The sequence below is a fragment of the Canis lupus genome, chromosome 31 (genome assembly GCF_048164855.1).
Source record: "Canis lupus baileyi chromosome 31, mCanLup2.hap1, whole genome shotgun sequence".
NCBI classification, from domain to species: domain Eukaryota; kingdom Metazoa; phylum Chordata; class Mammalia; order Carnivora; family Canidae; genus Canis; species Canis lupus.
The window spans coordinates 21681745-21698359 of record NC_132868.1 but is presented as its reverse complement, the minus strand read 5'-3'; the positions used below and the strand labels follow the sequence as shown (position 1 = coordinate 21698359).

Sequence of the window (16615 nt, the reverse complement as noted above, 5' to 3'; positions counted from 1 at the left end):
AACCTTCAAAACGTGGTTTCTCTCCCTGTAACACACTCACTGCCTCTCGACGCTTGGCAGAGTATTCGATATGTGGGAAAAGGCACGCTACAGCTATTCATTCACTTCTGCTTTCCCCGAAAGGGCCTTCTATTCCAACTCGTTAGAGAAAGATTATTTCCCCGTCTTACAGATGTGAACAGTAATGCCCAGAGATGGGCCGAAGACCAAACACAAGGGACCTCGGTTTGCATGCCATAGGTTAGCAGGCTGTGCCACCTGGTTTCACACCCCGGCTAAGCAGGAACCGGGTTCTGGATGACTTACAAGGCTCCGACCCTTTTCTTTCCAGGTGAAGACAAAATGGCCTCCCCGGCTGACAGCTGTATCCAGTTCACCCGCCATGCCAGTGACGTGCTTCTCAACCTTAATCGCCTCCGCAGCCGTGACATCTTGACTGATGTTGTCATCGTGGTGAGCCGTGAGCAGTTCAGAGCCCATAAGACAGTCCTCATGGCCTGCAGGTGAGGGGTCTGGAGGGGAAAGGTGGTTGTGTAAAGGGGAGCGCTGCTGTGGGCAGGCCGGAAGGCAGGCCGCCTGGGCCTTTTGCTCTGTTGGGAATCACGTCTCGTTTGTCTCCAGACGGCCAGCACATGGGCGGCAGGGCAGAGTAGGTTCCCAGGAAGCGAATGGATGAGCACACTTTTGGAGAAAGAGTTTCTGTTCTGTGGGAAGGGAGGGAGTAGAAATCATATACCGTCTCGAGAAAGGATGTGTTTGGGACAAGCAGAATAACTTTGGTTAACCAGTGAAAAAAGGAGAAGGGAAAGAGGGTTTTACAAAATTGTAAGCCAGTGAATGTGAAACCTTTTGTCCTTTTAGCCTGTAACTGCATGTATTTGATCCCGTGACTGTCTTTCCAGGGGTGTTTCAGGCTATGTGTGTGTAAGTAAGGGAGAGGGAGCCAGCTGATTCTTCATATTTGTCAAGTATTTCGAGTTCTCGGAGCTGGTTCATATTACATCATCTCCCTGGATCTGGGCAGAGGCCTTCCGTGTTATGCAGGCATAATTACTTCCATTTTATAGACAATAAAATGAAGGCACACATCCGTGAACTGATATAAGGCAGGGGAGCTCTACTGCTAGCGGAGACCTTACTTGACATCTACATCTACGGCGAGCACCTGTGTTTTAAGAGTGGCGCGAACAGAGGTTTACAGAGATATAAAAGGAGTAGAAAATGCTAACCGGGTGCTTCCTCTGTGGTAGGCATGCACCACCCTCTCAGGGAGACACTATTGCTCAGGAAACCAGGGTGCAGAGAAGTTAAGTATCTTGCCCCAAGTTGCACAGCTACTTGCTGGTTAGAGCTGGCTCACAGCTGGCAACCTGTTCAGAAAGAGCAGAATTGAGATGCCAGCCCCAAATCCTGACTTGTAATTGAGTACTTGTTCCTCGACCGGACAACACGGCCCCTGGAGGCAAGGCTTGAGGTTTGACTTGTGTCTCCCAGGAATAATGACCTTAGGAGAGTCTTCAGACTTTTAGAAAATCAGTAGACTGTAGACATAGGCACTATTTTATTTATTTATCATCAATACCCAACTTGTTTCCAAAAACAGACAATGGCATTTTAAAAATAAGGATCATGTGTTGGACTAGGAAGAGAAATGCTTATCTCAAAGTTATAGACTAAAAATGGTTCCTGCAAATGAGTGCTAAATTTCACTCTGGTAATCCAGGCAGTTAAAACTATAAGGAAAATAGCTTCTGTGACTTTGAGAAAATCATTTAACTTCTGATCTGTGTTCCCCCATTTGTAAAGGGGAGAATGATAATGTCTACCTTGCAAGGTTGTGAGGAACACAGGATAATGTATGTAAAGTGCTTAATGACTCTCCGGCATTTAGTAAGCTCTCCATAAATGGCAGTTATTATTAATGGCCATGGAAATTCTGGACCGAGGCCCAGGGGAGAGGAGCTGAGCCTTGACACTGACTGTAATTGATCACAAATCCTGTGTGTTTGTTTTACAGTGGCCTGTTCTACAGCATCTTCACAGACCAGTTGAAATGTAACCTTAGTGTGATCAACCTGGATCCTGAGATCAACCCTGAGGGGTTCTGCATCCTCCTGGACTTCATGTACACGTCTCGGCTCAATCTCCGGGAGGGCAACATCATGGCCGTGATGGCTACGGCGATGTACCTGCAGATGGAGCATGTGGTGGACACCTGCCGGAAGTTTATCAAGGCCAGGTGAGCTGCCACGGAGGTAGAAGCCCCTGGAAGTGGAAGGGATCCCAAATCCTTGATAACGCATGCATATCCACTGTCGTGCACCACCACCTACATTTCCGCTGGTTTTTGCATGCTTCTGCCTCAATTCTTGCACACCAGACAGACGCTGCTATCCAGATATGCCCCGTGCATTCCGCTCTTGCTTTCTTCCATTTGCCTGATAATACCCTTTCCTCCCACCCATCCTGCCAGGCCAAGCTTGGAAGCCAACTCCTCTGTGGATGTTTCCATGATTGCCACTCTTCCTCCCTCAGCTCTTATTCTGTATTCCTAAGACTTTTGCCAGTCCTTCAGACCTTCTTTCTCTTTTAGGCATTTGCATGTGTGTTTTAGTTCCCCTTTAGACTTTTATATAATGATTTACATACGCGCCTTAGTTCCCTTCCCAGGCCTTGGGCTGCTTTACTCAGCATCCATGACATTCCAGGACGTTTGTTGAATCAAGTTGAGTTCACTGGGTCTAATCTCTTCCTCGAGGGCCAGTCAGACTTGACCATCGTTGAAAGGTGAAGAACCTGAGAGAGCTCATCGAGTGAAGGGCTGTGCTAAGTGGAGCAGAAACTCGGGGCTTGACTTTTTTAGAACCATTTGATTTAGCTCCCATAGGGTGATTGCCTCCCTTACCAAACAGAAGGGTTTCCAGCCTGTGTTTGAACCCCTCCAAGCCAGGAACCCAGTGTTCCCAGAGCCACACTGTCTACCTTGGACAGTTAGAAAGCTCCTCTTTATGGCAAGTTGAAATCTGGCTCCCTTAACCTTTCCCTGATTGGTTCTAGCTCTCTTAACTGTGATCATGTTGAGCTGGCCTATTTTTCGCCCACATAATGTCCCTTCAAATATGTGCAGCTAGAGCTCGTTGTCTCCTGTGGGTGATAACAGTAGCAAGATCACCATCGCTGTCATTTACGAGTACTTTCTCTGGGTCAGGCCTTGTGCTTGGAGCGGTTAAGTAACTTGCTCCAGGTCACATAGCTGCTAAGTGGCACAGCTGGGATTGGAAACCAGGTCTGGCTGCTTCAGAGCCCGGCCTTCCTGGACTGACAGACCTTGCCTGTCCTCCAAAGGAAACTCCCCCAAGACTCCAGTCAGCTTACGGGGCGAGTCCTTTCTTCAAGAGGCTACCAGCTTGCCTCTGACCCTCCGAGTCTGTTTTGTATAAATTCTTCCTTCTCGGAGTCTCAATTTCTATGTGTGTCAAACAGATACAGTAATGCCTTTCTTCCTTTGCAGGATTTTGCATGGATGAAATAAGGGCTCTGAAAGCTTTGCATTCTGTGATATCTGAAGAATTACAGATCCACGCACATACATACATATGTGGCTTAAACATGTGATGTCATATATGAGCAGGCACAGATTGTGTGGCTGACTTGCGGCCTTTCTCTGGGTCTAGTCTTCCACACTGATCTAGGTTGCTCTATTTCTAGCATAAAAGCCTTATAAACTGAGCAGCCTGGGTGGCTCAGTGGTTGAGCACCTGCCTTCAGCCCAGGGCATGATCCCGGGAATCCAGGATTGAGTCCCATGTCGGGCTCCCTGCATGGAGCCTGCTTCTCCCTCTGCCTGTGTCTCTGCCTCTCTCTGTCTCTCATGAATAAATAAAATAAAACAAAATAAGCCTTATAAACTGTATTTCCCTACCTCAGAGCCACATCCCTCATGTCTAGCTGAGCCAGCCTAGGTGTGGCTACGTACACCAGTGTCACTTGGAAAGTCCTCTCTGTTCAACAGTTCTGATTTGGAGGCCTGTGTCTCCTCTGTTTTCTCCTGCAGTGAAGCAGAGATGGTTCCTGCCATCAAGCCTCCCCGTGAAGAGTTTCTGAATAGCCGGATGCTGATGCCCCAAGACATCATGGCCTATCGGGGTCGCGAGGTGGTGGAGAATAACCTGCCGCTGAGGAACGCCCCTGGGTGTGAGAGCAGAGCCTTTGCCCCCAGCCTGTACAGCGGCCTGTCCACCCCGCCGGCCTCTTATCCCGTGTACGGCCACCTCCCAGTCAGCAGCTTCCTCTTCTCCGACGAGGAGCTGCGGGATGCCCGGATGCCTGTGGCCAACCCCTTCCCTAAGGAGCGGGCCCTCCCCTGCGATAGTGCCAGGCCCATCCCTGGTGACTACAGCCGGCCGGCCATGGAGATATCCCCCAATGTGTGCCACAGCAGCATCTACTCACCCAAGGAGGCAGCCCCAGAGGAGACACACAGTGACATGCACTACGGTGTGGCCGAGGGCCCCAAGCCTGCCGTCCCCTCCGCCCGGAATGCCCCGTACTTCCCCTGTGACAAGGCCAGCAAGGAGGAAGAGAGGCCCTCCTCGGAGGATGAGATCGCCCTGCATTTCGAGCCCCCCAGTGCACCCCTGAACCGCAAGGGTCTGGTTAGTCCACAGAGCCCCCAGAAGTCTGACTGCCAGCCCAACTCGCCCACGGAATCCTGCAGCAGCAAGAATGCCTGCATCCTCCAGACCTCTGGGTCACCTCCAGCTAAGAGCCCCACCGACCCCAAAGCCTGCAACTGGAAGAAATATAAGTTCATTGTGCTGAACAGCCTCAACCAGAATGCCAAACCGGAGGGGCCCGAGCAGGCCGAGCTGGGCCGCCTTTCCCCTCGAGCCTACACTGCCCCGCCGGCCTGCCAGCCACCCATGGAGCCTGAGAGCCTCGACCTCCAGTCCCCAACCAAGCTCAGCGCCAGTGGGGAGGACTCCACCATCCCACAGGCCAGCCGGCTCAATAACATCGTCAACAGGTGCTTTCAGAGGCAGTCAGGGCCTGGGGTTCTGGGGTTCCCACGGGGTCACTGCTTCTGATGGATGTGTTCTTTTCTTGCCTGAATATTGGGTATATTAGAGGTGTGGAGTAAGTACCCATTGACTCGATTAGCCTCAGTAAGGAAGCATATTAGGCTTCTGTGTATTTTGTCATAGCAAAAAAAACTCTTATCTATGGTAAAAGAGCATCCCGGGAATCCCAAGGGCAGCTCCTTTGGTCTTGGTGTGGCACAGTGATCTCGTACTTGCTTTGGCCTGAGTGGGCCAAGAGACTGTAGTACTGAGGGGAAGAAATTGGCCTGGGCTGGGGTTTTGGTCCAGTTTGACTCCTTCAGTGATCTCAGGGCATATGCCATTTGGAGGTGGGCTGAAGGAGAACTCTGTGGCCCCAGATGCAAAGTGAGGCAGCCCAGCTGCAGCCTCTGGGCTCACCAGAGCACAGGACAACATCCAGGCTGGGTAGAGTGCTTTACCCTCTCCAGCTGCTGAAGCTCTCTTTCCTCCTGCCCACAGGTCCCTGACAGGCTCCCCCCGCAGCAGCAGCGAGAGCCACTCACCGCTCTACTTACACCCCCCCAAGTGTACATCCTGCGGCTCGCAGTCCCCACAGCACGCGGAGATGTGCCTCCACACCGCTGGGCCCACATTCCCCGAGGAGATGGGGGAGACCCAGTCTGAGTACTCGGATTCCAGCTGTGGTGAGTCCCTCTGTCTCCTTCCTTTCCCTTGCCAGGGAGAAGGAAGGCCCCTGCCTCTGCTCCGTGGGGTTTGCATTCCTGTTTCACTTATGCATTTGCCACTGACTGGGAGAAGTCCCCGATTGGAAGGTCATCGGCACTTAAAATCACCAGCCCGTTACTCCACTCTTGGCCTCTTGAACCAGGCTGACCTGAGCAAGGGATGAGATATTGGAGTTAATCTGGGGTAATAGCAAATGACCAAACAGCCTTTACAGTGGCATTCCAGCAAAGATAGCCTGTGGGACCGGCTCTAACTCCCAGAGCTTCCTTGGTCTCTCGGGACCCAGCTGCCAGTACTGACCCGTGTAGGTTCAGTACTGCTAGGCCATGTGTTCTCTAAGGACAAGCGGCTGACCTTACTTATTTCTGTGTCTCCCATACATCCTAAGGACTTTCTAACATGCAGTAGGTACTCAGTTAATGTTATCTGAATTTGATTAGTTGAACTGAATGATTAAATTGAAGTTTTGGATGCTCTGTGATTGGCATCCCCAGTTTTGTTTTTTGTTTTTTGTTTTTTGTTTTTTGTTTTGTTTTGTTTTGTTTTGTTTTGTTTTGTTTTTTTGATAGAAAGGTCTATCTTTTCCCTGAATCTCTGGCTGCAGTAGGATAGCCCAGTCATTCCTAATCAGGGGTGAGCCACCATGACATGTCTTTTTCCAAATGTTATAACAAAAGGGAAAAATCAGTTGCTTATCCTGTGAGATTTGGCACACAGTTGTGGACATATAGTTCGGAGAGCAGGGACTGTCCCCATCTGTCCCCCTGGCCATTTGCCTTGTCTCTGCCTCCAGTCCCTTCTTGTTGGGCTGCCGTTTCTACTTCTATCCTTGTTGGCTCTCCCAATCTCATAGAAGTGTTTGGGGGGGGGACACGAAACCCAGAGAGATATGAGGTGACCCTGTTCACCATCACTTCTTCCTTTAATGATCTCCTAGTATCATTGAATTTTATATCTTACATTCCTACAATACCTTGTGATACACAGTATGCTCCTGTGAGGTAGGCAGCACTGGGGTTGACTCTCCTGATCTTGGAGATGGAGACACAGATAGGCTCAGAGAGGTGAAGGGTCTTGCTTGAGGGCTTCTGTGAATGAATGTAAATAAAACAATGAACTGATAAGAAAAGTCAGTTTTCAGAGGTCTCTAGAGAAGGAAGAGCCCTGTTGAGTGTTCCTGAAGCTGGTGCAGGCCATACGGGTACCTGTTGGTTTGGGTTTCCCTTCTGTACCTTAGTATTCAACTCTGTCTCCTTCCTCCTCCATGACCCAGATTCTAAATGCTCAGAAACCTTTGCCCCCGGCTCTTAGGAATGTCAGGTGGGGTGGAGATTGGGGCGTTCAATCTTGCACTGAGGGCAGCGGCAGAGGGGAGTGGCCTTGGAGCCCTACCTCCCTTCCCTGTTCTGACTGTGGTACCCCACTCCCCCCACCCCCAACAGAGAACGGGGCCTTCTTTTGCAATGAGTGTGACTGCCGCTTTTCTGAGGAGGCCTCACTCAAGAGACACACGCTGCAGACCCACAGTGACAAACCCTACAAGTGTGACCGCTGCCAGGCCTCCTTCCGCTACAAGGGCAACCTCGCCAGCCACAAGACCGTCCATACGGGTATGGCCCTGCCCCCTGCCCCCCAGCTGGCCAGGGTTACTGGGGGTGGGATGGAGGGGAGGACCCTAGAGAAAGCAGTGTGGGGCCCTGGTCCCCATTGGGCTGAGGCAGCGAGCAGGCCCTGCTTTGAACCGGATGTGGGCCTAACCCTGTCCTGTCTTTGCTTAGCGACTTATCCACTCCCTGTGTGCTTGGTCTTTTCTCTGAGACGCTCTGTCCTGCTTCTCTTCTGGGGTCAGGAGTGTTCAGCCCAACACATGAGTGAAAGAAACTAAGGCTGAGAGAGGCAGAGTAGATCTTTTTTATAAAGCCAGAAAAGAAAAAAAAAAGAAAAAAAAAGAAAAGCCTCTTGATTTCCTCTAAGGGCTTGCACCTTATCAACTCACATTCCTTTCCTAGGTAGCTTCTAATAACCTGATTGTTGTCCAAAGTTGACTCTCTCTTGGTATTTTAAGTGTGTCCATTATCCCAGAAACTTTCCACGAAGGAAGGCTCGGCCCTTCTATTGGCTTCCCCAGCCCGAGCATCTCCTCTGACTCAGCCCTCAGCCCTCTTGCAAATGGAATCCAGCTGTAGTTGCCACAAGCGGAAAAGTATGTTTTTTCTAAGAGAGAAACTAGAGCAGCCTGATCGTATCTTCCTGGTGAAGGGCTTGATTACTGAAGCAGTCTTATCCACGGGAAGAGCTGGAACAGCCTTACTATGTCATCTAAATTCACCCCTCAACTTCCAGAGAGAGAAGGCGAGATCCAGAGAGGGGGGTGACTTGTCCAGGTCTGCAGTTAGGTGGTCCTAATGTCATAGCTGGTTCCAAGGCCTCTGGGAACCTCCCTCCCTCCCCGCCCCACCCCCACGTTGTGCTTCCCTCTTCTCTAGCCTGCTTCTTGACCCTGACCGCCCGCAGCCTGTGCTGGTGTGTGTGTTGGTGGGGGATGGTGGCCGGCCCCGGGATCCTCTCTCGGACGCCTTCCAGCGGAGAGAAAGCTGAGGTGGTCCAGGAAAGACAGTCTGCTTTGAGATCCCGGGGCCTGGAACTGTGCAGACCTCTATCAAATATGGCTTTCTTTGTTCCCTTTCTTTTGGTAATAGGTGAGAAACCCTATCGCTGTAATATCTGTGGAGCCCAGTTCAACCGGCCAGCCAACCTGAAAACTCATACTCGAATTCACTCTGGAGAGAAGCCCTACAAATGCGAAACCTGTGGTGCCCGATTTGTGCAAGTGAGCAGGGCTGTGGGGAAAAGACCCATCAGCCTCCGTAGGCTGACAGGGGCTCCTGGGGTGAGGTGGGGGGGGGGCACACGTCACCCCAACAGAGCCTCTCATGCTTTGCTCTTCCACTCAGGTGGCCCACCTCCGTGCCCACGTGCTCATCCACACTGGAGAGAAGCCCTATCCCTGTGAAATCTGTGGCACCCGTTTCCGGCACCTTCAGACTCTGAAGAGCCACCTGCGAATCCACACAGGAGAGAAACCTTACCATGTATGTGAGCCTCTTGTGGCCATCGGCTGGCCTGGGAGGGGTTGGTGGCAGGGAAGTGGCAGGTAGCAGAACTCTTTGCTCCAGTCTCAAGCACACAGTGGGATGACCACTGAACCCCGCTTGACATTAGCTGTGTCTCAGTTTGTCCATCTGTAAAGTAGGGGTATTAGGTGGTCTGGACCATAGATATATCAATTTTGGAGTCATTCATTTATTCCATGCTAACTGGCTTCTTATAATATGCCTCTGTGCTGGGCCAGAATGTCTACTGAAGAGGACCAAAGGTGTTTGAGAAGGGGCAGCCATTGGAGTGGGAGAAAAATCAGAAAAATGTGGTGATATAAGAAAAAAAAGAAAGACAGAGAAAAGACCATTTGAAGAAGAAGCAGGTGGCCAGCTACACAACACGATACCATGAATAGGCCATTGGAATCATTGTGTTCTGGAGAAGGGTTTCAGCCAGCTATGGCTTCTGGGCTAATATATGAACATTTCATGAGCTAAGAATGGTTTTAATATTTTTTAATGGCTAAAAAAATTGAGAAATAACATTTTGTGACATGTGCAAATTACATAAAATTTAATTTTCAATGTCCATAGACAAAGTTTTTTTGGGATACAGCCATGCTCATTTGTTTACATTTTGTCTGTGGGTACTTTCCTACTACAGGGACACAATTGTCATTGTGATATATTCACTCTCTGGCTCTTTCCCGGTAAAAAACATTTTGCCCATCTCTGCTACAGAGGGGAAAGATACTGGCCGGGCAGGTGGGATATCTGGTTCTTATTCTCATTCCAACACCAACCCTTTCTAGGGCCACAGGCTAGCCCTGACCCTCTCTCAGTGGACCACAATTTTCTTTTTTTGTAAAAGGATAAGAATGCTGTAGATGAGTAATTTTCAAACTGTGCCCTTTCAATCATTGAGGTTCTGCAACCCCGCAGCCTCTTTAACCTTTTGAGTTTCTGTTGAATTTGCAAAAAGGGACCCATGGCTTACAGGTGTGGGAACCACCACTGTGTTTGATGACACTGACTTTGGTGAGTTTGTGGCATCACCATAGGTAGTGATGACCATAAGAACGAACCAATGACTGGTTAACCCGTATCACAAATACGAACCTGCAAAATGTAGTTATTTTCATCCACTTGTTTATCAGTCCCTGAGTGAATATCTTCTTACTTGCTTTTTGTTCTTGGGCAAATTAGTTCTCCTCTCTGATACCCTTATTTCCTCATGTGTAAAACGAGCCTGATAATAGTACCTACCCCGTGGAGTTGTTGCATCCAGTTAACGAATTCACTCAAGTGTCAGAATAGTCCTTGACACACAGAAAGAATACAATTAATATTTGCTAGAAGTTTAGATGCACCACTGTCAAGTTAAGAGTGACCTTCAGAGCGTATTGACTCAGTTCTTTACAGAAGGGAAAGCCAAGGCCCATGGAGAGAAATGATATGCTTGGGTGGAGAAATGCAAGAGCAACACTTCACTGCTTTAGAAAACAGGAGAGGAACATTTGCCCCACGCTTACTTACCACTTAGCTGGAGCCAGAACTCTTTTTTTTTTTTTTTTTTATAAATTTATTTTTTATTGGTGTTCAATTTGCCAACATACAGAATAACACCCAGTGCTCCAGTCTTAACCTGGACTTCAGGTTAAGTCCCAGGACTTCCCTGGGAGGGAAGAGCTGCCTGCTCTGGATCTTTGAGCAGTGACAGTTTCCTGGCGTTGATGACAGCTAACAGTTTGCCTCTGGTTTTCCTTCAGTGCGAGAAGTGCAACCTGCATTTCCGTCACAAAAGCCAGCTGCGTCTTCACTTGCGCCAGAAGCACGGCGCCATCACCAACACCAAGGTACAATACCGTGTGTCCGCCACTGACCTGCCCCCGGAGCTCCCCAAAGCCTGCTGAAGCATGGAGTGTTGATGCTTTCCATTCGAGTCCCTTCTCAGAATCTACCCAAAGGATACTGTAACACTTTACAATGTTCATCCCATGATGTAGTGCCTCTTTCATCCACTAGTGCAAATCATAGCGGGGGTGGGGGTGGGGGGCGGGGCGTGGGGACTGGGGGCCAGAGCAGCTCCCCGTCCCCCACTGCCATAAAACATTAAGAAAATAATATTGCTTCTTCTCCTATGTGTAAGGCAAACCATGTCAGCAAAAAGCAAAATCATTTTATATATCAAAGTGGGGGAGTATGCAAAAGTTCTGACTTGACTTGGTCTGCAAAATGAGGAATGTATATGTTTGGTGGGGACAGATGTTTCTTTTGTATGTAAATGTGCATTCTTTTAAAAGAAGAGACTTCCGGTATGTTATCAAAGAGAGGGCTTTAATTTTTTTAACCAAAGGTGAAGGAATATATGGCAGAGTTGTAAATATATAAATATATATATATATAAAATAAATATATATAAACCTAAAAAAGATATATTAAAAATATAAAACTGCGTTAAAGGCTCGATTTTGTATCTGCAGGCAGACACGGATCTGAGAATCTTTATTGAGAAAGAGCACTTAAGAGAATATTTTAAGTATTGCATCTGTATAAGTAAGAAAATATTTTGTCTAAAATGCCTCAGTGTATTTGTATTTTTTTGCAAGTGAAGGTTTACAATTTACAAAGTGTGTATTAAAAAAAAACACAAAAAGAACAAAAAAAGCTGCCGAAGGAAAATGTGTAGTTTTGTTCTAGTTTTCGGTTTGTATATACCTGTACAACGTGTCCTACGGTGCCTTTTTTCATGGAAGTTTTCAGTGATGGACGAGCGCGCCATCCCTTCTGAAGTGTAGGCAGACACAGGGACTTGAAGTTGTCGCTAACTAAGCTCTCTTTGGGAATGTTTGTCTCATCACATTCTGCGTCATGCTTGTGTTAGAACTACTCCGGAGACAGGGTTTGGCTGTGTCTAAACTGCATTACCGCGTTGTAAAATATAGCTGTACAAATACAAGAATAAAATGTTGAAAAGTCAAGTCAACTCGTTCCAGGGGTCTTTCCTTGTGTTGGGATCAGGACTTGAATGGGTCTGGTTTCCTCTGCTCATGGAGAGGAGTGGCTGCTGGCTGCGGGCCGCCGGGGTCTCGGGCAGGCCAAGGCTGGGACTGCCTCCAGGGAGCTGGGCAGGGTCCTGCTGGGGGCCCCCAGACCAGGAGGGGCTGCAGCCTCCAGACCCTGGTGCGTGAAGAGCTCCAGTGCGGGGATGTGGGATGGACCACCTCTAACCTCTCTCTCCGGCTGGTTCCCACGTCTTTCTGTTTTTGCTCAGCGTTCTAGGCTGAGCTTTCGTGACTTCGGTTCTCGCCCTTCAGGCACAAAGGTATAGGTGTCCTTTCCTTCTCTGGGTCTTAGAGAACTTGCCCATTCTGTGAAGGCTTATCTTGCCTCTTGGCTTCATAAACAATTTCCCTCTGCTGGGGTTCAAGGGACAGTATGAAGGCAGGTCTGGCCTCATAACACATTTTTCAGCCTTGGTGCCTTTGGAGTCTTTCTGGTACCTGCGGCGTGATTGACGGTTATCTATAGCCTCCAAAGCTTTACAAATGGTGACCAGTCACACAAACGTTTCTTCATCCTTGGAGAAATGTTCTTTGTCCAAAGAACCCTGGTGGAAGACAGCCATTTCTGCCTGTGTGACCTGGGACAAACATTTCCCCTTTGAGTCTCTTTCCCAACCTGTCCATGAGAGGATTAGATTAACTAGATCATTTATGAGTCCATGATTCAGACGTAAGTTTACCCTAGCTTGCTCTGGCACCCAGTTTTGTTTCACCTCAAAAAACCCCAAGGATCAAGTTTGATTGATGAGACCTAAGAACAGTGAGGACACATGCAGTCCTGGCCCCTGGCCAGAGGAGAAAGTCCACATTTGCACTCTTCTGGTTCCTGGGTGGCCGTGGAGTGGGGTTGGGGGGTGTAGCCCCTCCCTGGGCCCTCGGGCCAGTGGTTGGACAGAGGTGGCCTTGGCAGGGCCTTTGCAGCAGGCTCTGGGCACGTGCTGAGAGGCTGGTGGGGGCTGAGCACCCAAAGCCCCAGAGAGAGCCTCACAAAGTCACACCACCCTCTGCCAGCCACATGGCCTTTTGGTTCAGGTTTCCTTTGAAAATGACTTTAGAGGACTTGCCAGCTCGAGGCCTTAGCTCACCCTGCTCTTTGAAAAGGGAGAAGATGATCCCTCTGCTCCCATAGAAACTTGGCAAAAGAACTTACAAAACAGACAGCTTCAGAAATGACAATTCACAGGCCCGAGGGAGGCTGGCCCGCGGCCCCTCTGCTCCCAGAGAGCGTCCGAGTTCCTTTATGTGTCATTCCTGTTTAATAGAGACGAGGAGCCCAGGGCAGACAGTGTGGGTGGCGTTCAAGTTCAAACAAAATGGAAGATCAAAGAGTAACTGGAGCCAATTGACAATCAATAGTAAGTAAAAAAGCAAACATCTCTAAACAGATACACTAGGGCAAGGGAAGACAGAATTTTTATTACAAAAGCAAGCATGACACGAATGCCACGTTTTACAAACACGCTAACATATAGAAAAGGGGCTCATGATGTTCTTCTCTATTATTGTTGGAATTTAGGAGGAAAAGCTTCTGCAGACCAGGTTGGTGGTTGGAGGCTGAATTCGGAGAGACAGGGAACTTAGAATCAAGCAGAACTACTAAAGGAGCTGGGAGGGATGAGATGCTAAGGATCATGCAGTTCAAATCTGTCATCGACCCACAAAGGGACGGAGGCGGAAGAGCTGAGGAAAGTTGCCTCCTGTCCCTTCTCTTTGTGTGGACAATTTTCAAAGTATCTTTGTATCAATGATCTCCTTCAATTCTCACAACCACCCCTCAGAGCAAAGGTGACAGGGGAATGGAAAACCACACGCCCACCTCAGAAACTCCCAGACAGTGCCCCCCCAGAGCTACACCTAGAGGTCTGTAGTAACACCTCAAGCTGTACCTGCCCACAGAGTTTTCCCAAAGACTCTCCTTTGTCCTCAGTCCCTGCAGAAAAGCCAGCACTTGGGCAGCCACAACCCTCATCATGCAACCCTACCTCCCTGACCACTGATTTGTCTAAGGGTGGACACTGGATCCAAGGGCAGCCAACACCCCCACCACCCTGAGGACTGACAGCCCTATTCCAGCACTTGAAGTGTGATGTAAATAGGAAGTGCTAATCGGTTGGGCCACCGCTAAGACTGTGTGTTCTGGGAATTTGCAGAGAAATGTGGAGATAGGTAGCCAGTCCAGTGTTTCTCAGACTTCATTTTTGACTCAGACTTATCATCTCTATGATTTTGCTATAAAATCACACCCTGATTATTTATGTATTATTTTCCTTTAAATCAATACACTTCTTAGATATGCATTTTTCCCAAATACAAACTAAAATAAATGAGGTGCTAAGTGCATTTAAAATAAAAATATTCACTCATGTGTCTTCACTTCTACTGCCTCGTGTTCTACTAGAAGCGTGCTTCAGAGAATGCTAAGATCATGGGAACAGGGAAGAGAAGCAGAGAAATGCTGATAGAAGTGGATCCCTGGATAGTAGTCGGGTTGTCTTAATGGCAGAGCACTGGAGTAAAGTCCCAAGAGAAAGCTTGGAAGTAGAATGACCTCCTAGTACCTGGTTCTATGAAGCTTGTCATTGAGTGGGAGTTTCTGGTCTTAGATTTCTAAAAGATTCCATCCCTCCTTATAACCATTTTTCAATCAGGTCCCTGCCTCTACTGCTATACCACCCACCGTTACTTGGACTGGTCTGCATGGGTCCTTGTTTCCTGGAAACAAAAGAGCACAATTTACCCAGGTGCTCAGGCCTTCTGGTGTATCTGCCATTAGGAAGATCCTTAAAGACTCTTAGATTGTGTCCAGACTTCTCCCTAGTGGAGGCTGAGGCATGTTGTGATCCCTCAGAGGCAAAACAAGTGAGCTACTCAAAATACTATAATGACTTGGAAAGACAGTTTTGTTCCTCCAGGTCCCCCAAGCAGCCACAGGCAACTTCTAACAGGTACCGGGAGCCCAGCCCTGCCATGAGCATGGGATCCAGCACATCTAGTATTGCGTCACTGAAGGAGAAGGAAGCATCAGCAATCACTAAGGGAGAGGCCTTATAGACAGGTGGGGGGTGAAGAGAGAAGTCCTAGAGCCTAGGAAGGGGATCTAGTGGGGCTGGGAGCCCCTGCAGTACTATATTGGCCCTTGAGCCCTTGGGGTCTAGTCCTCTCATTAAATGGGTCTGACACATTTAATTCTAAATGGCTGGCTGGTTGGCATATCTCAAGGGAGTTTCCTCCCTATCTTTTGCATCCCAAGCAAGCAGGTTGGTTAAATAATGAGAATGCTAAGAGTCAGAATCACAGAATATTGTGACTAGATGGGGCCTTAGAGATTAAGTTCCTATCTGACAGGTGAAGGAGCAGAGGGGAGAAGGGACATCCCTAAAGTCACACTAGGAATTTTTTTTTTAAAGATTTTATTTATGAGAGAGAGAGAGAGAGAGAGAGAGAGAGAGAACACAAGCAGCAGAGCAGCCGAGTGAGAAGCAGGCTCCCCAGTGAGTGGGGAGCCCTACTTGGGGCTCAATCCCAGGACCCCAGGATCACTAAAATGAAGGCAGATCCTTAACCAACTAAGCCACCCGGGTGCCCCACACCAAGAATTTTTATCAGTGAGGGCTCCTGAATCCCATTTTGGTTTATAACATCATCCCAGCCTTTAAGGAGTGTGTGAATAAGTGGGGAAAACAAAACATGGACACACATGGAGGTAACATTACAAGGAAACATAAAGAGATGCAGCATTATGGCTAATGAGTGACAGTCCTGAGGACGCAGGGGCTTGAGCAGGGTTGTCAGAATGTCAAGTTTCTCCTTCAGGGCAGTAAGAGGCAGATACCTGATGAGCTGGAGGCCAAGCAGCACCATTCTCAGGGCTTTCCCACATCTCCCTTCTTCCTGTGGGACTGCAGTGCCTCCTGTCTAGAAAGAGCTGTCCTCCTTGAAGTCACCAATCGGAGCCACCTCTGGAGGTGGCTTAGTTTCTTACAGCTGCTGTCACACAAACTAGTGGCCCAGACGACAGAAGGGTATTGTCTCACAGATATGGAGGACGGAAGTCTCAGATCAAGGTGTTGAGGTTAAGCCCTTCTGAGGGCTTATTCCAGTCTTTTCCCCTAGAGCCTGGCAGTTTGCTGGCAATCCTTGGCACGCTGGGAGAAGCATCACCTTGGTCTCTGTCTTCACCTTCACATGGCATTCTCCCTGATGTCCCACGGACATCAATCAGATTGGTGTAGGGCCCACCCTAAGGACTTCATCTGAACTAATTACCCCATTTCCAAATCAGGTCACATTCTGAGGTTCTGGGGGTTAGAATTGCAACATGTGAATTTTGAGGGGACACAGTTCAACCCATGACAGGGATTGTTGGTAGGAGAGGGGATGGTGAGATGCTCTTGGAAGTGACACCACCCCCATCTTCCCTTTGCACTTTCTCCCTGCTCCCAAAGGCAACAGGAATTGAGATTTGGAGGAGATTCTGAATGCCAGGCACGGGGCTTTGCACTCATGGCTTCAGTCACCTACATTACAGCCCACTGAGAGGGGCTCGAGTGATGTCTTAGGTGAGGAGGATGAGATGCAGAGAGACTGGGTCACTTGGCTGAGGCTGGGCAATGCTTCTTCTCTTTCTCCTCCACTCAACCATGTCCTGCATATCATTGGTGGG

The 16615-nt window shown here is 48.8% G+C and overlaps 1 protein-coding gene across 7 annotated transcripts in view; it reads left to right on the top strand.

Moving 5' to 3' along the window:
• The window catches only part of BCL6 (BCL6 transcription repressor), a 50395-nt gene extending 38527 nt beyond the window's left edge, over nt 1–11868 (top strand). For all 7 annotated transcript variants that reach the window (XM_072807793.1, XM_072807789.1, XM_072807795.1 and 4 more), the window contains 8 exons: nt 332–503; nt 2018–2239; nt 4055–5026; nt 5562–5746; nt 7232–7399; nt 8489–8619; nt 8744–8881; nt 10657–11868. In XM_072807793.1, the coding sequence (XP_072663894.1) occupies nt 343–503; nt 2018–2239; nt 4055–5026; nt 5562–5746; nt 7232–7399; nt 8489–8619; nt 8744–8881; nt 10657–10800 (2121 nt within the window). In that variant the 5' untranslated portion in view covers nt 332–342 and the 3' untranslated portion in view covers nt 10801–11868. The remainder of the gene's footprint in view (nt 1–331; nt 504–2017; nt 2240–4054; nt 5027–5561; nt 5747–7231; nt 7400–8488; nt 8620–8743; nt 8882–10656) is intronic.
• Nucleotides 11869–16615: the final 4747 nt, after the last annotated feature.